The sequence below is a fragment of the Rhinolophus sinicus genome, linkage group LG09 (genome assembly GCF_036562045.2).
Source record: "Rhinolophus sinicus isolate RSC01 linkage group LG09, ASM3656204v1, whole genome shotgun sequence".
NCBI classification, from domain to species: domain Eukaryota; kingdom Metazoa; phylum Chordata; class Mammalia; order Chiroptera; family Rhinolophidae; genus Rhinolophus; species Rhinolophus sinicus.
This window is the reverse complement of record NC_133758.1, coordinates 20,316,007-20,340,751: the sequence shown is the minus strand read 5'-3', so window position 1 is coordinate 20,340,751 and position 24,745 is coordinate 20,316,007. Positions and strand designations below refer to the sequence as shown.

Sequence of the window (24,745 nt, the reverse complement as noted above, 5' to 3'; positions counted from 1 at the left end):
TACGGTGGAGGCCAAAAACCATGTGAATTCAATGTTCATCGTTTCCATATATTTTTAAAATGTCCTATTTTTCCTGCCTGTTTCTGTGCCATGACCTTTTTTCAGGCAAATGTCACCCTTATCCCCCAGAGGACTTGCTCCTAGCTGTAAACGAGTTGACCTTGAAGGAGAAAAACACTGTACGTGCAGAAATCAGGTGTGGGGGCGGGGCGGGATGCAGGAGAGTGTTCCTGAAGTGGTGGCCCTTCTCTCCGTCCTGGAAGCATCTCTTGTAAATAAGGACTGCGTTGGGAAGGTGTGTCTGTGTCTGGAGATTTTTCTAGGCAGTGGTTCAGACGCAGGAGGTGGTGGCTGAGGCCCAAGAAGAAAAAAACAGCTTTGAGAGGGGGGGTCCCAGCAGGAGGAGCGTTGGCACAGGGACAGGAGAGCTCCCGGGGGCTTTCGGACCGAGAAGAAACCCTACCCAATGGAGGCGATCAAGGCAGCATCAGAGGAGAGGGTTCCGGGGCTGCTGCTTGGCTGAGGGGTCGGAGGTGAGATGCCACACAGGCCCAGTGGGTACGGCTTCCTGGGGTAACGGAGGAGACTCCCACTGAATCCTCCTTCCAGGGTCGGGAGAGCTGTACACAGTTGGACCACATTCCCTCCTCTAATGCATTGCCCGAGGCCCTGGCTGGGTCTCTGGGATGCGTGTCTGCAGACTTGACATTTTTGCCTTCCTTCCCGCAGTTCAGCCCCTTGCTCCTGGCTTGTCTGTGCCATGCGCTCAGATCCACGTCCTCATTTCCATCTCTGTCTCCACCACCGTGGAGACCTGAATGTCGGACTCTAGCTTCCTGACCTGCCTCCCCCGGGCCAGTTCCGCCTCCCTAACAGGGTTGCCCTCCTCGTCTGACCCTGTCTCCCCAGGAGTCTCTGACTCCTTAGCCAGAGTCGCACTTGCCATGGTCTTCCGTGATTCACGCCTGGGCTCACTTTTTCTCCAGGAATCCTGGCTTGCCCGTTTTCCTTCCCTGCACCCATCCCTGCGCCCCTGCTGAGAGCGCCCTCTTCCTTATCTCAGCCTAGTCCTCCACCTCTCCTGGGACAGCTCACATCTCCTGTGAAGGGTGGCGCCTGCCTGTTGCAGGTCCCACCCCAAAGGCACTCAGGGAAAATGGCTTCTAGTTGTCAGGTATAAAGTTGAGGATGACGTTGCTGAAGCAGAGCAGTCTCAGCAGAACGTGGAACTGCTCTTAGAAAGCCCAGCCAGGGGGATGAGGTTGCATATGGCTGCCTCTGCTATGCAGTGCTCGTCTGGGGGAGCCATCGGGGCTCCCCAGCCCCACCCTGCCGGGACCATGCTAACCCCAGGAGGAGATGCACCCACCCTGGAGTCACCATGCTGTGGCAGGTCACCTCAGCACGATGAACCTGGGGTTGAAGTGTTTGGGACGCCCGGGATGGAGGAAGCCTTCCTCAGCAAGGCCATCCTCCTCGAGTGGGATGACAAATGCACGACCTACTCCTCTTCTCAGCCGGGGGTCATTGAGTGCCTCGGCCTCCGCCAGCCCTGTCCTTCAGGCTCCAACCAGGGAAGGAGAAACCACTTCAGTCTGTAAAGCAGAGGGGTCGTTTTTATAGTAGTTTAAACATTTTATATATACACACACATACAAGTGTGTATATGGAGATATTATTCAAAATATACACATGTATACATCCATATATGTGTTACTTTGTATTTTGAAATTATTTTAGCAAAAGTGCAAAAATAGTACAGGGTATTCCCATGAACGTATCACTCAGCTTCCCCTCGTATGAACACCTTATGTAACCACAGTACAATTGTCAGAACTAAGAAATTCACTTTGGTGCAACGGGACTTCATTTGGGATTTTACCTGTTTTCCCACTAATGTCCTTTTTCAGTTCCAAGATCTAAATTTGTATCACATTGTCATGTGTCCTTAGCCTCTTCCAGTCTGTGACACTGTCTTGGTCTTTTCTTGTATTCCACAACCGTGGCACTGTTGGAGAGTACTGGTCACTTATTTTGTAGAAAGTTTATCAATTTGGGTTGCCTGCCTGATGTTTTCTCATGGTTAGACTGAGGTTGTGCGCTTTTGGCAAGAGCACCTCGAAAGTGATGTGCCCTGCTCTGCATCCTACTGGGGAGGCCATGAGTATATGTTTTATTACGGGTGGTGTCATCCTCATCACTTGGTTTTAAGGTGATGTCTGACAGATTTCTCATTTTTCCTTTTCCCGCCCTGTAATTAATATCTTGGGGAGATGCCTTGAGACTGCAAATATCCAGACAGAGGGAATTTAATCCAGGGGGTTGGTTACCCAGATGGTAAGGGAACTGAGAGGCTCAACAACCCAGGGATTAGCAACGCCAGGAAGCCGTTAGAGACCTGAGGCACAAAGGGAGGAGATGGTGTTGCCAGAGCCAGAGGTCAAGGTCATGCACAGACGACCTCTGTGGTGAGGGCTGGAGCCATGAAGGAGACCCAGTCACTGCTGGTAATGCCATCTGAGGCAGCGAGAGCGGGCAGAAATGCCCTGGGTTCTCTCTTCCAAAGCCAGCTGATGCAGGAGCCTGGGGTCGCAGTCTGCAGGGGTGAGCCCCTCTGCAATGCAGAGCAGGACTAGGCAAAAAGTGGGCGTGCGGCCAGGACTCACCCGGGACTGGCACGCCTCCTTGGCCCTTCCCTCGAGCTGTGCTGGCCAGTAAGGGAGCCACGAGCCACTGGTGACTCTCTGGCACTTGACATGGGGCTGGTCCAAACTGATGTATGCACTAAGTGGATTTCAAAAACTTAGTGTGGAAAGAAAAATGTAAAATATCTCAATAATGTTTACGTTAATTACCTATTGAAGTGATAATGTTGTAAATATATTGAGATAAATGAAATTTAATTTTGTTCTTTTTAAACTGTGGCTACTAGATCGTTTCAAGTTACATCTGTGACTCCTATTTGTGGCTTTCATCCTGTTTTCCCCGGCCAGCACTGCTCTAGAATACACACTTGTACCTGCCTGGGTCATCAACATTGTAATAAAATGCCTCTCCTGTACAAAGGTCGTGCCCTTGGCTCACAGTCGGGAGGCTGTGCCCAGCCAAGGTTTTACAAAAGCAGCACTGCACTGGCTTTGAGCCGTCCACACTCACTCACAGTTCTGACCAAGAGTGGTAAGCAGAGAGATTGGGCTCGTCTGCTTTTCCTGTATCACACAGGATGTAAGTCGAGGTCAATGGTCAGCATAGGCTGCAGGGCTAGCTAATGTTTAACACAATGATAAAGACACCACCATATTGCTAAATAGCACCTTACAGAAGAAGGCCATGCTGTTACTACTACTTCCTGTCTCTACAGTATTTTTATGGTTTCCAAAGTTCCTCGCTTCAGTCTTGTAGAGTCACCCAGCCTTGCTGTCCCCATTTTACAGATGACAAAATGGAGCCTGGGAGATCACACAGATTGCGCTGACTCTCAAACTTCTGGTGCATCCCGTGGGAGCTTATCAAAATGCTAATGTTTAAGTCCCACCCTCTCAGAGTCTTGATTCAGTGGGTGGAGGGTGGCGTCCAGGAACTCTGTGTGGCAGGCTTTGGGGACTGGCCTGCAGGTGGTGGTCAGACCACACTTCGGGCCATGCCAGGCCTCCGAGTTCTCAGGGTGAGTGGTGGGCCGGGCTCAAGCCAGGATTCTGACGGCCAGTCTAGGATGCTTCCCCAACGCCAGGCTGTCCTGTCAGTCCCAGGGTCCATCGTCTTCTGGAACGGGGCGTATGGGAAGGTCATACACACATGCCTCACTTCCGGCTCTGGCCGTGACCCTGGAGAGGGCTAGTGTGGCTGAAGCCAGGTCAGGCGGTCAAAGGCAGTGCTGATTTTTCTCACAGTGACCCTGTGTCATGTCTGGTTGACTTTAAAAATGTAGCTGGATCTTTGTCACTTCGGTGGGTTTAGGTGAAGGGAAGTGAGTTTGCCTTCCCCAAGCGTACACCAAAGGGTCACTTCCACGTGGAGTTGGGAGATGCCAGCGTGGCCCTGCTGGTAGGGAAGGATTTGCCATTGAAATGGCCCAGCAGGATTTGGTTCTGCCGCAGGAGGGCAGGGCCATGCCTGGGGGGCTGGGGCTGCGTGAGGACGAGCCGGTATGTCTTCCCAGCACTGACCACTCCTTTCTCCTCTGCAGTGGACAGCAGACTGCAGCGAGCAGCTGGACAGCAGCTGTTCCCTCTCACGAGGACGAACACCGTCACAGCAGGTAAGGAAGCAGCTCCGTGCTTCATCTGGGTGTTGTCATGTGTCCTGCTGTCTGCATTCCTGAGAGGTGGGGATGTGGAGAGAGTAGGAAACGGGAAACGGGAGGGTGCAGTCTGCCCTCTGGAAAGTTCTCCCCGAATATCCAACCCACAGTGAAGCCCCTCTCCAAGCACACAGATCCATAAGATTTCTTTTCAGTAGCAGTGTTTTTATAATAACAAACATCTGCAAGCAACCAAATGTCTATCGAGAGGAGAATGGATCAATAATACTTGATATGTCCTCACAGTGCAATATTATTCAGCAGTAAAGTGAATAAACTGGAGATTCACACATCAGGGTTCACGTGAGGTTCCCCTGATGGATTGCACAAACAAGGGGACTAGGGTTTGGGTGCTGGTCGGTCACTTTGGAGATCACTTGTGCTCCAGTTTGCAGAGGACCCGGAGGGGCCGGGTGAGGGTGTGAAGTGTCTGAGACCTGTCCATTTCTCCCGGCGAACCAGCTGTCCTGGGACCAGGCCGAAGCTGGCTGCTTCTCCCTGTTTGCTTGCCTTTGAGATCCCAAGCCCCCACCCCACCCTGTGTGGGTCGCGTGGCCAGGAGGGAATGAGGAAGCTGCTCTTCCAGAGCTGTCCCTGGTGACCTCTTGCCTCCCTCTGGTTATCCAGCTGTTCTGCTGACAACTCATCCTTCCCTGTGGGAGACAGTGGGATTAGAGGCTGGAAAAAACATTTGTCTCCACCTAGGGTTTTCAGGCGGGAATTCCCAACCTTTCTCAGGAATTTTTTTCGCTTTCCTGTTCTGGAATCCCAAGATATAAACTGTTTTCTGTTCTCCACGATGAACTGCCGTGGAAATGTGAAATCATTTCCAATGCCATGAATCAAAGTGACTGCCGATACTGCCAACTACCTGGGTTCAAGGAGCCGATTTCCCGACCAACTTTTCTCAGGATTCAGGAACGGAAAAGCAAAAAAAATTCCCGAGAACGGGCGGGAATTCCCTCCTGGAAACCCTAGCGATAAATAGGAAAAATGTCTAAGAGATACATTGTGAGTAGTACGTTTATTTCCCATTGTGGGTAATAATGGGTTCAAGGAGCCAATTTTCCCGATTTCCCGACCAACTTTTCTCGGGATTCGGGAATGGGAAAGCGAAAAAAATTCCTGAGACCAGGCGGGAATTCCCGCCGGGAAACCCTATGTCCACCCTCCAGCCCAGCCTCACCTTGCACCTGTCCAGAGAGCTGAGTGGAGCCTCTATGGCCTCCTGCAATAACTTGCTCTTGATGTCGGAGAGCCAGCGAGGGCAAGAGGGAAGGCTGCTGGGCCTGAGTCCTGGCGTGGTCACACCCCCTGGTGCTGTGTGAAGCTGCTCGGAGCTCAGGACAGCTCAGCAGGTTGAAGAGGTCAGGTGTTTTGGAAAGGACTTCCCATAGACTTCCTCAGCCACGGAGTGTTTGCAAAGGCCTGGTGCTAAGCTCTGGTGGGTCTGGAGCATGGCCCCTGCCTTTGGAGGCCTTACCACTTAGTTAGAAGGACAAGGTCATGTGTAAAAGAATGCCCAGTGCTGGGCAGGAGATGCAAGCGTCCAAAGGGGGCCCCAGACCTCAGGTGGCCCAGAGTTAAGAAGCCTGGGCAGGCCCGAGCCAAGCAGGTAGGACTGAGCTGGACCTCCTAGATGGATAGGCCATGGTTGGAGCCTGCGTGTTGTACGTACACCATGCTGCACGGAAAGGCAGGAGTAGGATTGCAGTGAGGTCTCCTGAGGTCAGGAAAACTTTGGTTCAGCCATGAAAGGCCTGATATTGAGATATTAGTGACTCAGTTAATTAACGTACAAACAATAGAATGATGTAAACGAGATGGAAATTTATTTCTTTCTTAGTACAACCTGGGTGGGTATTCAGGGCTGGCATGGCAGTTCAACAGTGTCAGGACAAGCTTCTTCCTTCTCATTGCTCTGCTCTGTCCAGGGTGTTGCCCTTGTTCCCATGGTGCATGATGGCTCACATCCCAGTGGGAACACTGGGCCTGTGATTTCCCCTCATGTAGCAGCCGTCCTCTGATGCCCTCTACTGAAGGGCTCAAAGCTAGTCGGCATTTCTTAAGTGACTGTGTCACAAGGAAAGCCCCATGTAACTGGCCTGCGGCAGCTGGCCCTGCCCACGCTGTCCTGTCCCAGCTCCCTCATAGAAGGAGAACCAGGGAGCTTCCCGTTGAAGAGTGCCTTTGCTGGGTGTAGCTCTGAGGGGATGCTGCTGGCCCATCCATCCAAGGCTCCCTTCAACCTGGTCCACCAGATGTAGGAGCACTGGGCCGGCTCTTGGGGACACCTCCCAGCCCCAGAAGCACACCCACTGGCCTCCTCTCCATAGCCTCTCATCCAGGCAGACCCTCTCCCTAACTGATAGTGCGATCCAGCTATTCCATGTGCATCTGCCTGTCCCCTCAGCCAGCTGGGCGACCCAAAGGTGTGAGCTAGGGCTGACTCTACTTCCCTGACTGCCCCTGGTCTAGGGCCTTGCACACAGGAGGTGCTCGTAATGATACCTGAGTTGGCCCAGACCCAGTCCGTGCATCAGGCCTTAGTGGGCCCTATGCCTCTGCCACACCAACTCTGCGGAGCTTTCTGAGATCATTGGGATGATGGGACAGCTCTGTCTCCCCACATTCACCCGTGGGGGAGAATTCATTTCAGGGGGAAACTGAGACTGAATTGAGACTGGAGTGGTTGGCTGCTCTGGCAGTCCCGCTGAATGCCCCATTTTGGCCACATGGGCCCAGGAAAGGGGGGTGGCTGGCGAATGCTAAGGTGCCACATTCTGCCCAGGAAGCTCCATGTGGTGGGTCATAGACCATGCCCTGAATGACAGGCCCAGATGTGGGCGCCATCCTGGGATTAGTCATACACTGGGGTCATTGAATGTTATTTCAACAAATGTAAAAAACAACCCAACCTTGCCTCTCTGAAGCCATTCAGAGGCAGAAAATAGAAGAAACCTAGAGTAGGCTGAGTCCCATAAGATGGGAGCAAGGGGGCTCAGAGAGTCCAGAACAAAAAAATGGGCTACACGTAGTCCCGAGGAGGCCTGTCCACCCACCGGCAGTTGGCATCCGGCTGCATTGGAGACTGTGTGGCATCCTGGCCGCCTCTTTCCAAGAGAGCTTATCCGTCACCTATCATTTATTTAAGAGGTTGGACAGTTTCCATCTTCTCATTGTATTGGGGAAAATGCATGGAGATGATTTAGAGGAAGGCATCTGAAATGAGAGAGTGCAACCCAGTTCAGTTAGAAAACATTTCAAGGTCCCAGCATGGGGTTTAGCATTCAGGGAAGAAAGCCAAAGTCATACAAAGGTTGTGTGAAGTCAGGAGTGAGAGCTCTTCTCCATCTACACAGAAGAGCCAAGGAGAGGAAATGAATGTGCATAACAGCAGCAGGGCCTATCATTAGATCTTGAGAAGGACTTCCTGACTGGAGGACTTGGCTGGCGGAGTGGACTGTTGAGCAAGGTAATGAAACCTTGCCGGGAACCTAATAAGCACAGCTCCTTATCAGACGGGTTCATGCAAAGCCCTGGGAAAGGTGGGGGTGTGTCAGAAGTGATGTCTCTGAGTCCTGAGATCCCACACTCCCTGAAACGATGAGAAAAGGATCCTCCCCTGTTCCATCATGAATGCCCAGTAGCAAATTGAAGCATCAGGAGAGAAAGAAAGAGCCTTGTCCCAAGGGTCAGGAAAACTAGATATTGACCCAGGGGTGGCACAAAGCCCAGTGCCTCTTCTGCAAAATGAGGCATTGGACCACACAGACTTCTCTGAGCGTCTCTGAAAATCTTTCATTGTTTACATTTGATGTCTCCACGAAATGACTAACTGGATCCAAATAGCTGCTAAACACAGCAGCATGTGTGGATTTTCCAGATTTTTCCACTGTTCCCCCATCCACCTTCATACCTGTGCCAGCCTGCAGGCTAGGTATATCCTAGGTGCCAACAGTGCCTCTGACCCAGGAAATGACAGGTGGTGGGCAGAGGTGAACCTCAAATACACTGCTTACCTCTGGTCCACAGAAAAGCGTAGGAGTTTTCGGCCAGCCATCTCTCTGCCCTTCAGTAATTATACTATTGGTTCAGTGCCAATTTAAAAAACTCATTAGTACAGATGATATCTTAGGAAAGTGCCTAGATTTTTAATCAGCTTTTGTGAGTATTTGAGAACTATCCTGTGTGTGTTCATGGCACTGCGTTCTATTCAGTCAGTATTTATTGAGTACCTGCTGCAAGCGTGGCAGACGCATACATACAAGCTAGAGCCTTCTGGCTCACTACCCATTTACAGAGTAGAGGATAGTTAACATGAAACAGGCTACAGACACCCTTGTTAAGGTCCCCACAGAGACGTCCTGACAAGTACTGCAGTCATTCCAGAGTGGTCCTGTTGGTCTATGTGGGTAGGAGAATGTCTTGCAGGACAGGAGACTTGGTCCGTGCCTTCAGGGGTGGGTAGCATGTTAGACGGAAAGGAAAATAGGAGGAAATGAAGAGAAAAGAAATGGTGTTAGCAAAGGCTTGAAGTTGGGCACAATGTCGGGATGTTGGGGCAACAGGAGAAAACACGGTAGAATGGATGGCTAGCGTTGGGTGTCACTAGAGTAGTGGGGGATGAAGATAGTGAATGTGGAGGTGTCTGTGTGCTGCTGAGATGCTGGAACTGCTGTCCAATCCCACCGCTGTTTGTGCACCTTATAGATCTTATATTTTCTCTGGTGTTCCATACAAGTAAAGTGTGTCCCTTTGTATCAGTCAGCATAGCCTGGGTAATGCTGCAGTAACAAACAGCTCCGAATCTCAGTAACTTTAAATAACCCATTCAGGACCAAACTTGATGGAGCAATTGCTGTTTTAATCAGTTATGTCAGAGGGTGGATCATGTGGTGGGTCTTACTTTGGCAAGTCAACACACCAACTCAGATGTAACCCATGTCACTTCCACTCTGAACTTGTTGCCCAGAACTGGTAACATGGTCCCACCCAACCATAAGTACACTAAGAAGTATAATTCTACAAGGAGCCTGGAATGGGGGAAACAGGACCTATTTGGTGACTGCCGAGATGAGTGTCACAGGCCCCACCTCTAGCAGAGGCTCACCAGAGGCTGGAGCTGACCTCTTCCTCCCACATCAAATCCAGAACTAAGCAGGTCACCAGTGAACCCTAAAGACCTCATGGGCTCTCAGGATGATAAGTATCTCAGAGGTCACCAAATCTACCCACCCCCTAACCCCCCATCCTGCAGTGCAGGAACCCCGTCATGTGGCTGTTGAGCTGCTGGACATTTCCAGTAATGGGCAGCTCGCTGCTTCAGAAGGCACCTCATTGTTAGGCAGCTCCATTAATAAAAATGTCTTTCTTTGATATAGCCCCAAACCACCTTCTCATAACTCCAGCTGATGGTTTTAGTTTAGTCTCTCCCCCAACAGTCCACCATGGCAAGGCTGCCGTTTAATCTAAATATCCTCATTCAACACACAATGGGATTTATAGATGATGTAATACAGAACTGTACACCTGAAATCTATGTAATTTCACTAACAATTGTCACCCAAATAAATTAAAAAAAAAAAATCTTCGTTAAAAAAAAAAAAGAATACCAACAAAAATACCAGTATTTCATTTTTTTAAAAATAGCACTAAATACCAGTATACCTGAATATGGAAAGTTGATATTTAAATTCATTAATAAATAACTTCCTATTCAAAATTAATTAATTAATTAATTAATTAAAAATATCCTCATTCCTGCAGCTGTTTCATTTTGTTTATTTATTCATTCTTTCATCCATTGATCCATTCAGCAAGCCATTGTGGAGGGCAGGCAGTGCTCAGAAGTCTGGGAACTGACATGATGGTTCTTAGGTCCTATCCCATTCTGGGCTGCCCTCCTGGGAGCACCATAAGCATGGACTGTAATTCCTCTTAATAACCCTCCCAGAACTACACACGCTCCTGCTATTGTGATCCAATCGTGCCACCTCCACCGCTGTCAGCACGCGAGCCTCTCTTTTCCAAAAGGTGGCATCCATCCCTATCCTCAAGGTGCCTTCTGGCTCCATCTCACCTGAAGCAATCAGAATACAACACTTACCAAACAATACTGATTATTAAATTTATAGGGAGAGCAATCAGCAACCATTCACTAAGTGCCTTCTGTAATCAATATGAGCCACGTGGCTTGGCCCCTACGCTCAGAGAACCTAGTGTGCCTAGAGAAATAAGACTTTCTTGACTGGAAAAGCAACAGTCCAGAGCAGCATGTGAATACCCGGAGAAGGGGGACGGTGTCTGCAGGGGAGCTTGCATCCAGCAGAGGAGGTTAAATATACAGGCGTGAGGGCGGAGAGGCCATGTGGTCATGGTGATGGGATTGGACAGAGAGCTGGAAGACATCAGTTGTCATCTCTGTACCTCTGACTTACTATTCGATCATGGGTGACCTACGTCAACTCGCTGCAGCCTCAGTTTCCCCTCTGAAAAATGAGTGAACTAGGCTTAAGGCCCTCAAAATGTTTTGTGAAAAATACAGACCAAGGTTTCTACTTCAGGGAAGATGGAGTATATGTTCTCCATCTTCCTGCTAAGTACAACTAAAGCCCTGCACATTCTCCATAAAGCAGCCATCAGAAGATTCTGAAAGCTGGAGAGAGTAAGGCGGACCAGCTAGGGAACTTGGGACTTGACCTCCCTGGGTTTCTTTTTGGCCTCCTATATCCCAGGCTTAGAGCTGAAGAAGTGAGTAACCAGGAAATGCCAATGGACACATGTTTAAAAGCACCCCATAAAAGCCTACTCTCGTTGACGATGGTCCAGAAAAAGAGCAACCTCGCAAGATAGAAAACTTTTAGACCACAACTGCTCTACTGCAGCCAAACAGCACAGAAAACACTGTGGCTGCACCGACACCCACACCGGCAAAGACCCAGTCGGAGCCTGGACTCTCACCCTCCCCCAGCTGTAACAGGGTGCCCCCAGCCTCCCCCACCGGGGTGGTGTCAGAGAAGGCCGGTTGGAAGCTGTGACTTTCAATCCTGCCAGCTTGTAACCACCCCCGTGGTATCAATGGAGACCATGTGAAGGGGGCTGGACTCCACCCCACTCAGAGCTAGTGAGACGCCCCTCCCCTCCCTGCTGGGATGTGTCAGAGGATGCCTAATAGAGAGCTGGGACTTCCAATGTCACCCAATAGTAATGAGGTCACCCCCAAGGGCAGGGTCATGGGGGCCATGTGGGGACCTAGAATGCCACCTCCACTAGTTGTAACAATAAGCGCCCCCCTGACTTCTACTTTCACTGGCAGGAGTGAGGCTGTGCCCGTCCCCCTTCCCTGCCTGAGTGGCATCACAAAAAGCCAATGAAAACAGAAGATTTAAATAAGTTCCGCATCTCGCAACCTATCATGAAAGTGTCCTACTTGCAATCAAACATCATTTGTCATACTGAGAACCAGGAAGATTTCAAACTTAATGAAAAGAAGATAATCGACAGATGTCAACACTGAGATGCAAAATTGGACTAGTAGCTAGAATATATAAAGAACTCTCACAACTCAATATTAGAAACATTCCAACTTAAAACAGGACAGAATACACATAGAGACATTTTTCACCGAAGAGGGTATACAGATGGCAAATAAGCACACAAAAAGATGTTCAACACCATTAACCACTAGGGAATATCACTATACACCTATCAGAATGTCTACAGTTTTACTATGTACATATATGGAATAATAACACCGAATGCTGGTAAGGATGCAGAGACACTGGATCACTCCTACATCACTGGTGGAGATGTAAAGTGGCGCAGCCACTCTGGAAAACAGTTGGGTGTTTTGTTTTGTTTTTAATTATACGGGCAAGTACCATATAATCCAGCCCTGGCACTCCTGGCTGTTTATCCCTGAGAAATGAAAACTGACGTTCACATAAAAACCTGTACTCAAATGTTTCTAGCAGCTTTATTCATAATTGCCCCAAGCTGGAAAAAACCCACATGTCCTCCCAACAGGTGAGCGGGTGACAAGCGGTGGCACTCAGCTGTAGGGAGGAGCCAGCTATTGACACACGCAGCCACCTGGATGAATCTCCAGGGAATTAATTATGCAGAGTGAAAAAAAAAGCCAACCCCCCCCAAAGTTACCGACTGTATGATCCCGGTTATGTAACATTCTTAAAATGGTAAAATTATGGAAACAGCAGTTGCCAGGATCAGGAGAGGAGAGGGGCGAAGAGAGGAGGGGGCCGGAGTATGAAAGGGCAGCAGGATGGATCCTCGTGCTGGTGGAAATGTCTTGTATCTTGACTGTCCCAACATTGGTATCCTGGATACAACGCTGTGCTATGGTTTTACAAGTTTCCCCTTGGGGAGAGACTAGGTAAAGGGTACACGGGATCTCTCTATATTATTTCTTAAATTTAGATGGGAATTTACAGATTTTGTCTACACAAATTTTATTTTGTCTAAAATAAAAAGTTACTTTTTTAAGAGTAGAGAACCTTCTGTTTCATCAAAATCTTTAAAGGAAATCCCATATAGAAACCCAGCAGGGGCAGAACCGCTGGGTGAGACGGGGGAAAGAGCCAACGCGCTTTCTCCTCCACTCCGTCCATCTCATTGCTGTGGGAGCACCCCAGCAGAACTCCCAGGTCACCCCTAGACCAGATGACCTCTCAGCCCCTTTCTTCCTTGGCCTTCTGTAGCCCTGAGTCTGGCATTGGCAGGAAGGGAGGTGTCCCTGGGGACGGGGGAGTTCCAAGAATGCCTCCTAGTGAGGAGCCTGGGAAGGTGGGATCCTTTCTTTGCACAGGGACATGGGGCAGGGTGGGGACCGGGAACAGCCCCCATTATTTCAGCAGATGCTAGATAGGCAGCCAGCCAGAAGTGGCGTCTGGTGTGGCCTCGTCCAGAATAGCTTCAAATAATAACGGGGCTGTTTAAATCCTACACCACAAACCTAATTAGCTGAGAGAGAATGGGCAGAAAGGGTTGACTTAGGGGAAATGTACTCGAACTTGGCCACGGGCTTTAGTCATCATCTCCCACCTCTCCCTGGTCTTTGAGTCTTAATTTGAAGATAGCGGGGGTAGAGAGGGAAGGGACAGAATGGACAGATAGACACAGACTTTCCAGAGTAACAGGAAGGGCCTTTGGTGCTCCTGAACTCAGCTCTGGTGCCACCCAGAAGGTTCTCTGTGCTGTCATTCTCCTGCCTCAGAGGCCCTTCTATTGTCGGGGATTTAAAATACTGGGGTCTATCATTGTCTTTCCCACTAGCATGTGGGGTGCTGTCCTTGGTACTGATCTCTCTCTCTCTCTCTCTCTCTCTCTCTCTCTCTCTCTCTCTCTCTCTCTCTCTCTCTCTCTCCAGGATAGGACTTTCTCCTTAGGCCCTGCCCTCCCCCTTCCCCAACACCTCCCTCTGCGCTTGGTTCCTTATTTCTTCTGTCAAGCAAACCCAAGTCACCGTTCAAGTCTGGTTTAGTCTGAGCCTGAGAGGAGTTTCAGACCCAGCCTGCGTGAAGCACCGGTTTTGGCCTAGGATATGCCATTGGGGGGAATCTTTCTGCTGCCTATCCTATTCAGCCAAGTTCTGCCTAGTTCTAAACCCTTGCAGCCTGGAATTGCAACACACACACACACACAAACACACGCAAAAATCACTGTGCAGTTGTGTTGTTAAGAGAAAAGCAGCAGAGAAGAGGGTTGGGTTTTTTCCTCCCTACACCTGACTTAGCATGTTTTTCTACTATACAATGATTGCCTCCCACCGTGTTTCATTCGCTCATGCACCAAGCCCCCCACATTCCCCCTTAATTTCAGTATAGCAGATCTACTCCCTCCACCAGCACTGCCTTCCCGAACATTGGCAGAGATGGACCTGGACAGGGATGGATATGTTACTGCATTGTGGAAATCTGCAGTGGGGTCAGAATTTATCTGAATAATTGCATAATGCAGTGGTTGAGAACATAAACTCTGGACCCCACTGTATGTATTCCCATCCTGGGAACTAGCTCTATAAATGTGGACGAGGTCACCAAGCCTCAGTTTCCTCATCAGTGAAATGGGCTGATGGTAAATAACATCGGTTCCCTCCGGCTGTAACAAATGTAAGGCGCTCAGATGGTGCCTGGCATACAGGGTGCTGCGTCAATGGTTTCTGTTGCCATCATCTGGAATCTGTCTTCCCCTGAGCTGAGGGTAGCTTTGCTCCCAGCAGGGCCTCTCAGAGGCGGCTTCAGTCTCCCTGCCTCTGGGCAGGCCGTTTCCATTTCTTCTTCCCCGTGGTTTAAAGTGCTCATTATCCCTTTGTGATCTGTTCTGAGAGCAGCGAGGTTCACCCTGGCATGGGGCCCCCTAATTGCCAGTAAAAGGGGCTGTTGTGAAGGATTCAGCGGCGTTTAGTGCTAAAAGCGATCCATTGAAAAGGGTGATTGTTTCTGATAAGGCTTCTCAAAACCTTGGCACTGCAGCAACCTGGGGGGTGGGGCCTGGGTGACCACAGGGCCCAGGAGGACTGGGGCTCAGAGACAAGCCATGGTCACCAGGACCAACCAGGAAATTGCAAACTGGAGAACATTCTTGGGAAAGCCAGGGAGGTTATATGGAGAGCTCCCAGTGCCTGGCCCCTGAGTTCTTGCTAAATAGTATTTCATGGATGCTGGGTCCCAAGTCTAGGATGGGGAGTGAGTGGGCAGGGAGACACAACAAAGAAGTGAAGCAAAGGTTTCTACCTTCAACGAGAAGACAGACTAATAAGGGGAGAGAGCTAACAGCGAGCATTAGATGGCTATTTCCTAAAGGGGGTTCTGTGGAACCCTAGTCTTGCAAAGCGCTCCGTGGAATTAGAAGGAAGGGTGGCATGAACTTCTAGCTAAAGGAGTTTGGGAGACACTGCATACCATACTGCCACCTCCTTGAAGAGTCAGCATCCATCTCAGACTAATAAAGACACGGAGAAGTTCCACAATAAAGTAATTTATTTAACAATCTTTTACCCCAGTCTGTCCCAAACATTTGACAAGGGAGCCCTTTTGAACTTTTTCCCCCCATGTGAAACTCTTGAACGTCCAGTGTTTCCAAAAGCACGTTCCGTGGACCACTCCAGCTGCACTCCATTTAAACCATCAACACTTCCCTCCACGGGTGATTTTGATGCCCATCAACATTTGAGAGTCAGCAGATCCGTGATGCTAGAACACCACAGGGAGCTCCGCCACAGAACAGTCAGGGAGGGACCGACCACCAGGGTCCGTGTTGTACATGCTGTGCGTTCATGGCACTAGCATTAAGAGAGGGACGCAGGGTCTAGCTGGGTTCCAGCAGAAAGAAAGCCTGGGGGAAGGGAGGGTGGAAAGAACATGTACTTATTTTCCCTGAGCCCAGGAAGACCACAGTGGCCCAAGAATATACCCCATACCTTGGGCAGCTCTGTGTGGCCGCAGAGCCCCTTCACAGCCGGACTAGTGTGTGAGCCAGTCACTAACACAGCATTACCAGCTCTCCCAGGTGGAAGCTGAGTACTCTGCAGCCACAAGCAGAAGGCTTGAGAAGGCAGGGGGTGCCTGGGAACAAGCCAAGTCCTGGTCACCTTCTTCTCTGTCCTTAGTTTGTCCTCACCTCTGCATGGGTCCTCAGTCTGAGCAAGCGTCAGGGTGGTTTGGAGGGTGAGGTGAGTCTGGCTCCTCCGTAGCGTAGAGTTCCCAGAAATCAGGCTGCAGTCTGCTTGTCTGTGAATCTGCTTGTCTGCAAACTCTTGCCCCTCTGCCTTCTCTTGGCACGAAGAGGCTTGTGTGTTGGATGCAAACTTTGAGGGTTGGTGACCAGAACTCAAGAAGAGGGGAATATCCCAAGAGCTTTGACCGGATCTGAAGCAACCAGGCAGGGTAGCCTGAGGTCTGCTTGGATGTTGCCAGCCCAAGGCTAGTGGACCGTGCGAAGCCCTCAGGTTCTGGCTGCCCCATTTAGTTGCAGCAGTCATGACTGCCTAGGCCAGCATCGACAAGGGACAGCAAAGGAAGGCTGTGCCCGTGAGGTTCTTTCCTCTTTGGGCTGAGGCTTGATGGAGAGAGATTTTTGTTTCCAAGTGCCAGGCGATTTTTCCAGCCCCTGTTGATAAAGGTTGCTTGTGTTGATTATATGCCCGTCACATTCCACTGCAACAGACTCTGAGGGAATGTCCCCGATTCTTGTTATGTGCTGTCAAATAGAGCCACAATGAGTAGGTCATCCCCTGTGACCAGGGTTTTCATGAGGAACTTCTCCTGAGGCTTGCCCTCTCCCTGTCAGGACACTAGCCTTAAAGGGGGGCAGCGGGGAGTTACCCTCCTATTATGTTCAGCATAGAGAGGCTGTCTTGCTCACAGTCCCCAGTCCTTGTTCTTGCCCAGGGCTGTCACCTCCTCCAGGAGTGCCATCTACATTCTTTCCCGGAGGTGGGCTCCCAGGACACTCTCAGGCTATGCAAAGACGGCGTTCCCACTCCAGGGTCTGTAAAGGACCGTATCCTGGCACTTCTGAGAATTAGCATCACGTTGTCAGTGGGATGGGAATGGAGGCAGGAGGTAGGTCTGCGTGAGACGTGACAAAACCTAACCCTGTGGAAACGGAGAGAGCATTTGCAGAGGCTTCTGTCCTGGGTGATGGAGAATGCTGGCCTTCACAGGAATCAGGAGGTTGAGGCGATTGGGGACGGGGGCAGTTTGAGGAGCAGGGTGTTTGCTGGGAACGGCAGGGAGATCTCTGAGATTCCTGGCCTTTAACATAGGACTCTGGATATCTGCGGCAGTTTCAGAATATGTTCTCTGGGTTATAGAATGGGTGAGTGTTGTGAGGATTCAGTGAGAAAAATGTGTGGAGAAGCTGTAACTATGAAGCATTAAAAAAATAAACGTGCCTGGTTGCCTGGTGAGGTGGCCCTGGACAGCGCCGGCTGGCCTTCTGGCACTTGTCACTCACCAGCTGGGCCTTGCGACCTCCCTCCCAGACTGCCTTTTCTCATCTCAGACTGCAGCTGGTGAACAGCACATCACCGGAGGTGCTAAGCACAGAGAGGTGGCCTTCGGCGTCTCCTCCAACTTCTGTCCCTCTTTCCCACCCATCAGCCAGGGGCCTTTTCCCTGGATCCTAAGAGGTCCCGAGGTTGGTAGGTTCCTTGACAGGGTGCAGCTTCAGAAGAGGCTGGGGCCTGAGTTTGAGATGCCCCAGGTGCCTCCCTTAGGCTGAGGGTAAGGTGCCCTCATCCAGCTGTGGCATCCCTGCCAGCTCCCTCCGCGTCAGCCCCTATGCTGAGAGGCCCAGGAGGGAGATTTATGTGCCCTTCACACTGCCCTGGAGCTGCTTTCAAGGTCATTTACCTGTGAGATGCTTTGCACTCCTGGGTTTCATTCTGATCCTCGTCCCTTTTCCATGTGTGTTTTCTTTCTCTACCCACATTCTTCCTCCAATCTTTGGGCCTCGAATCCTAGGACCGTAAATCGATCTTGACATCCTAACTTGTGAATCAATTTTTCAGACACAGAGACTGCAGGCCTGCGCCTCCTCCGCTTACAGGGTAGAGTCTGTTTAATTGGTTGGCAGGCATCTGAGGTGGACCTACTGTGTGCCTAGGTGACCACTGTGGGGGCATAAGAACAAGAGGTAGCAGTCGAGGAGCTCAAACTTACTTGGTGTCATGAATGAACCATGGATTCTTTTGTTTCACTCCATTTTTGTGGGATTTCTTCATGTCATTTGCATGTTGTTTTGTTTATTCTCACTGCATTATGTGAACATACCACGATGTATTTGTCTCGTCAGCTGCTGATGACACTTGGGTGGTTTCTGTACCTCTGTGCTGTGTACTGTTGGTGAACATCTGTGCACATTTCAGTTGTGTTTATACCTGGGGGTGCAGTCCTGGGTCACAAGACATGCACACGTTCAGCTGTAGTGGAGGTGGAGGTGTTGTTTTTAAAGAGTGAGATGATGGATAGCAGACAGTAGGGTTAACGAGGGATGGATGGTATCAGGAGTGAAGGCAGAGACAGCAGAGAAGCTAAATCATGGAAGCTGGATCAAGGAAGGTGTTTTTTCTGTCCATGGGATGGATCATAGGAAACATCCAAGCATGAAGACTGGAGCCGGTTGACTTAGAGAAATTCGGTCACTGGTGTAGCCTTGGTCAATGGGGGCTTCTTGGTGCTACCTGATTTTGGGGAGTGGGAAAGTCAGCCCTTCGACATGGACCCTCCAGTGTGTCTGGATCTGCAGAGCCCCTGCCTGGGGAAAAGCCACAGCCATCAGGCTGGCAGTGGTGGTGGCATCTCGTCCGTCCGTGTGGAGGCTTTGAGGAGAGAGCCACAGGCTGGGCTGTGTGTGTACCTGACCACATGGCTCTGTCAAACCCCATAGTAGTGAGGGAGGAGGCCAGAGGTACTCCACAGAGTCCCCCTGACTTACTGGCGGCACCAGCCAGGACCTCACCCCAGCCTTTTAGCTGCCCAGGATGCCTCTGCAGCCCTCTCCAGGATGGGCCTTGGCGAGGCCTTCCACCCACTTGTTCTCAGTGTCCAGGCGTAGCAAATAACGCCACCCTTTCCTCCCCAATCTCTTCCAGAATGGCAGCAAAGATAACTCCCTGGACATGCTGGGCACAGACATCTGGGCTGCCAACACCTTCGATTCCTTCAGGTAAGCCCCGCTTCCTCTTGTCTGGGCTGTGTGGCGCCGGCTGGGACCCCAGCTTACTTGTCCCTTATGCCCCATGGGGTCTTTGGAGGTTGAGCAAATGGTAAGAGTCCACTGATCCAGAAGTGGAGAGAATCTGGGGGGGGGGGGGGTGAAGTAGAAAGGAAGAGACTGAAGAAGAAGGAAGCCAGAGAGAGGAGAGAAGGAGATCAAAGAAGGGGTGAGCATCCAAGGGAAAGAGAGAAAGTGAAGGGAAGAGGAGGCAGAGGAAAAAGAAGGTTGAGAGGAAAGGGAAGACAGCTGACATCCCGCCAGCTTCCGGGAGAGGGAGAGAAAGCAGAGGGAGGGCTGGGAAGGTGGAAGAGCACAGGAGACGGGCTGATGGGGACGCCAGGCACCTGGGTTAACAGAGAGATGATGCATAGCAGGCCCGTGGGGACTGCAGACAGCAGTGGCTGCAGACCCCACCTCTCCCACCAGAGGTCATAGCAGGTGAGGGAGCTGGCCGCGTAGAGGTCTGGTGGAAGGAAGGATTGTCAGTGGCTCAGACTCTGGAAGGTTCCTGATGGACCAGGTTGGAAGAACAGGTATTGTCCAGGGTTCCTCAGGATGTAGGGACAGTGCCCCTGAAGAGTTTGCTCCTGGGCTCTTGCCATGGTGTCCCCTCCCCTGGAGCTGGTCACCCCTCGCTGTACTGTAGACACACGCTGGCTCGGGTTCTGGCCCGCTCGGCCCAGAAGCGCCGTGGGTCTCCTGAGGCTGGAGCTTGCAGGACCTGGCCTCCTGCTTCCCCACTGACTTGCCCCATGTACCTCAGAGCGGCCTTGTCGCCATTTTGAGCTGCTGTCAGAGGCTGTAGTGACAGGTTTTGGGCCTCCTTTCTCTCTCTGGGCTTTCTCAAATGTAGGTGTGAAAACAAACTCTTCTGTGTTTTAGGGGGACTGCTGTCATGTAGGCATCAGGCCCACACTTGTGTTTTATAAGCATGAGTTACATACAGCAGGGTTGAAGAGAGGTGATGGCTCCTCAGGCCGTCCCCAGAGCTGACACCTTCCAGTCTGAGCGAGGGGTCCCTACGGGACCCTGCCCGTGGCTGGTGGGTGCCCTCCCCTTTCCTGCCTGCCTCTTTCTGAGGATGCTTCCTGCCTGATTGTGCCTGGGTGTCTGGGCCCGCCCGGTCAGTAACGGAGCTGGTCTCCACTGGGCCTCTCATTTTTTGCCCTCCCTCGCCCTCTAGTGGTGCCACCTGGGACCTGCAGCCCGAAAAGCTGGACTTCACCCAGTTCCACCGGAAGCTCCGACATACGCCCAAGCAGCCCCTGCCACACATCGACCGTGAAGGGTAAGGGGTGGCTGGGTGGGGAGGGCTTGTATATAAGTGCAGGGTGGGGTGGAGAACAGCTCTGGCTATATCGGACCTGAGAGGGGCCTTTCCCTGGGCAGGAAGGCATCCCTGCTGCAAGGGGGACACACAGATGGCTCTTTGCCTCAGACCTGCAGGTTCAGGGGCCTCTCTCCTGAGCCCCTCCCCCTTGCACTGCCCAGGCCTCTCTAGCCACACTGCCCCGCTTCCCTTCCAGGCCCCACAGTGGCCCTGCGTCAGTAGTCTAGTGCAGTGCGTCTCACACTTGATCAGAACCGCCTGTGGGACGTTAAACTCCAGAGTCTCGGATTCAGGAGGTCTGGGTGGGACCTGAGAACGTGCATTTCTAACAAGTTCCTAGGGACCCCACTTGGAGCACCACCGAGGTAGTGGTTGATGTTCTGCGGGGTTGTCTCACCCTCTCCTTATTTCGTGTATCAGTGTTGCCTCTCCCTTTTAAAGAAGTCTGCCCTCTGGTTTGTGTGGAGGCATCGTTACAGAGTCGTGATTGATCAAACCGTTGGCCGGCCATTCAATCTCCTGCTCTTCTTCCCTTCCCGGATGGCAGGGGATGGGACTGAAAGTTCTAACCCTCCCACCTCTCGCTTGATCCCCCTGGCAACCGGCCCCATGCTCAGGTTACCTCGGGACTTTCCAGAAGTCGCCTCATTAACATAACAAAAAACAACATGGTCGCTCCCCTCGCAGAGGAAATACCAAGGATTTTTAGGAGCTCTGTGCCAGGCCTGGGGACAAAGACCAAATATATCTCCTTGTAAATCACAATATCGCACATGGTAATTTTATGTTCTAACTTTCTGAGGAGCCGCCAAACTGTTTTCCACAGCAGCTGAATATTTCACATTCCCAGCAAAATACAAGGGGTCTGATGGCTCCACATCCTCGTCAGCACTTGTTATTTTCTGTTTTTTTCTTTTTTAAATTCTACTCATGACATTTTTTTTCCTCCCAATCCTTCCCTGCCTAGTCTTGTCTCCCTGTCACTTCAGGTCTAAAGGTAACTGATATTATTGGCTACTTCCCTGCGTCTCACCTGGCCTCCTGCTGCCACTTTCTGTCCCACCCCACCACGCCTTCTCTTGGTCTCACCGCAGTGTAATGAGCAGCAACCCAGGACGGAAGGTGTTCTCATCCCTGTTTTAGAGAAGAGGGAAATGAAGCTCAGGAGGCAGAGTAGCCTCCCCAAGTTGCAGAGCCATGATTTAAGGCCTTCTGATGCCATCCAGCGCCTAGGTCATCACACCAGTGCCCTCGAATCAGCTTAACCCCCTGTGGGGACAGAGTCCCAGAGAGCAGTTTCCAGGCTCTCCGCCTCACGTGGAAAGGTGCTGGCTTGGTTATTAGATGGCCATCAGCTGTAACCAGTTAGCCATTGGCCACTAATATAACTGCTGTGGCTACGCTAGGGGGTTGGTTGGTTGGCAGAGAAGGGAACAACAGGTTGCGGATCGTGTGGCTCCTACTTCCTGTGTCTTGCCTGGCCACCAGCGAGACTGGGGTGCAGGAAGACCCCTTGTTGGGGTACTGGCAGATGTTTGCTCCCTGTGTCTCCAACCCAGCCGCCAGCGAGAATATAGTGGTTTGACTCCTCTATCTATGGCTCCGTGGGTGTGCCCTTTTGGCCTCACCATGTCCTGCGTTCTTATACGGGGAGCAGGAGACCCTGCATGACACCCCCTTAAAACTTTATGCAGAATAGTATATATGTGTGTATTTTTTGGAGGGAGAGGTGCATCACTCAGATGCTCTTAGGGGACCCCAGCCTCTTACCACACTTCCTTTTCTCATTGTCCTGCCTGGGTAGGTTCCATCAGAACTCTCGGGGTCATTTTTTGGGGGGTGGAGAGGGGAGATGGACTTGAACGTGGAGGTACCCTGTTAGAAGGAGATAGAGCAAAGCAGAGACCCAGCTACGGGGCTCCCCTGGCCCTGCCTCATGCCATCCACCCACTCACTGCAGGTTCAAGCCCTCATTCAGCAGCATGAGGCCCTTTCCTCCTGAGCTGCTCAGGGCTGTGCCCCACCCCCGCCCCACCCCCCATGCTGCTGAGCTTAGGATAGCTGACCTTTCCTCAGCAGGTCAAGTTCAGGAGCGGGTTTTCAGCAGAGGTGACGCATCCCATCTGCTCTACGTGGGAGCTATTGAGCTGGGGGTGTGCCATGAGAAGGACTGAGCATTTTGTGCTCCGGAAGCCCAGTCACTAGACCCACTGGGTCCCTTCGTGGTGTTGGGTACTGTGAGGGAAACACACACACACACACACACACCACATTATAAAACATAGTCCCTGCCCAGCAAGACTGTTTACTATTAAAAGGAGATATGAACGCAGTTGGGATTGAGACTGTGAAAGACTGTTTTGTGATGTAGACATTTACAGAGTCCACATTATGAAACAAGCTGCCAGGCGCGTAGTTAAGTAAAGTACATGCGACGGGGGTTAGAGAGGAGAGCACTGTTGGAGGATGAACGTTTTGGAAGCTCCCAGTCTCGCCAGTGTCCCCTGGGAGCATATGGATAGCGAAACCAGTGGGGAAACTGAGACCCAGAGGGCAGAAGGGCTGAAGGTGTTTGATGGGGAATGCATGTTGAAATCAGGCTCTCCGAGGTGTCTGCACCAGTTCACACAAATTAGCATCATAACAAAATACTACTTGGCTGTAGCAATAGGTGATTATCCAGGGAAGGAGAGGTTCCCCTGGTGCTGAGGGCCATTGTCCCCTCTGGAGCCAGAGGAACCGGCCGTACCTGCTCACCAGCGACAGGCCAGGCTCACCCACTCAGGGAGCCTGTATGGTTCGCTGACAGTCGTCTGGGGTCTCCCCAGACACACCTGACTCTGGCCATGTTCTGTCTCATCCGGGTTCCAGGAGAGACCAGGTGCAGCTTCCTGTGGCCCAGGAGCTGCCTTATGGGGCACAGGACCCCAGCACCCCTCAGAGGCAGGGTACCACTTGGTTGCACTCGGTTGCCAAGGCTTCCCGCAGCTTGTGTATCCATGGAGGGACAGAAATCGGGAGAAGGCTGTTGCCTTGGAAACCCTGTTGGCAGCAGTGACTCAGCTTGTCTGTATCAACCTTCTGCCCTCAACCTGCATCCTCCAGGGGGTTGTGAGTCCCAGACAGGGCGGCCTAGGGCCCAGGGGAACACAGCACCCTCTGCACCCCAGAGGGGCTGCGGAGGTGAGGATGAAAGGCCACGGCTGTGCTGGGCTAGGCTGCTGTCCGGCATGTGGTTGGAGCCAGAGGTGTGTGAGACACACACGTGACCTGGGGAGGTGGTGTCAGCCATTCTAGTAGGCCAAGCGTCCCCAGGTCCCTCCTCCCCAACTGCCGTGGCACTTACGGCACAGGTGCCTGCAAGCAGTTGGTGCCTTCACAGGCCAGCCTGTCTTTACCAGGCAGAATTGTTAGTTAAAAGGTAGTTGGATGTTTCCAGAACCTTCTTCGTCTTCTCATCTGTAGCCCAGCCCATCACAAGCCTGGGGAGGGTGTGGAGGGGGTAAGAACTCTCCGCTTTTCCTTCCTTACACCCTTCCCACCCCAGCTCCACCTGCCAGGCCCCCAAACTGCCCTTCCAGCCCTGGCCCTCCAGGGTCATCTTGTCCCTTTCGCACCCCCTTGTATCCCCATCCCCACCCCACTCCAGCCACATGAATATAGACATTTCTACTGGCCACACGCTTATTAACTCCAAGCCTTTGCCCTGCTGCCCTCTGCCTGGGACATTCTCCCAGATTCTCTGCTTGGCCAGCTCGTGACCCATCTCCCTCCCTCTGCCCAGACTCTTCTGGAAGCTGCTCCTCTGGGTTCCTGTAGCGCCTTTTCTGATCCCTGACCCAACACCACAGCTGGGCTATGACACCGAGAGCCCAGCCTGTGTGTTATATATACTGGGGCCCAGCCCGAGCCGGAACCCACACAAAAGCACTTGTGAAATGGACGTGTAGACCATATCCCAGTGCCCTCTTCCACCCAAGCCTTTGCTCAGTTTTGCAGGTTTTTCTTCCTTAGGGTTCCAGGACTGCTCTGCCCATAGATCTTTGGTGACCCTTATCTCATGCTGCCCCCTACTGGTGCTCAGGTGCATTGCCCCATTAGATGAGGTTAGGACGCGTTTCCAAAGAGCCACAAGCTGTGGAAGGGCAGGAACCATGTTGGATTTATTTTCTGTGACTCCAAGAGAGGTTGACAGGGCCCACAACACAAGAGAGGCTTGGCAAATATTGAACAAATAACCTAATTACTCTGAAATTTGAAAGTTGCATTAACTCTGCAGCTGGAAAACACTGCTGCCTACCCCCTGAGCAGCCCTCACCATACGTGGGTCAATAATAACATAATAGTAGAGGTAACCAATATATACTTTGCAC

General features: G+C 51.5%; 1 protein-coding gene across 7 annotated transcripts in view; it reads left to right on the top strand.

Annotated features, from left to right (window-relative positions):
• CTIF (cap binding complex dependent translation initiation factor) overlaps positions 1-24,745 on the top strand; it is a 259,305-nt gene that overhangs the window by 77,481 nt on the left and 157,079 nt on the right. For all 7 annotated transcript variants that reach the window (XM_019721364.2, XM_019721357.2, XM_019721333.2 and 4 more), the window contains 3 exons: positions 4,187-4,258; positions 18,918-18,991; positions 20,226-20,330. In XM_019721364.2, the coding sequence (XP_019576923.2) occupies positions 4,187-4,258; positions 18,918-18,991; positions 20,226-20,330 (251 nt within the window). The remainder of the gene's footprint in view (positions 1-4,186; positions 4,259-18,917; positions 18,992-20,225; positions 20,331-24,745) is intronic.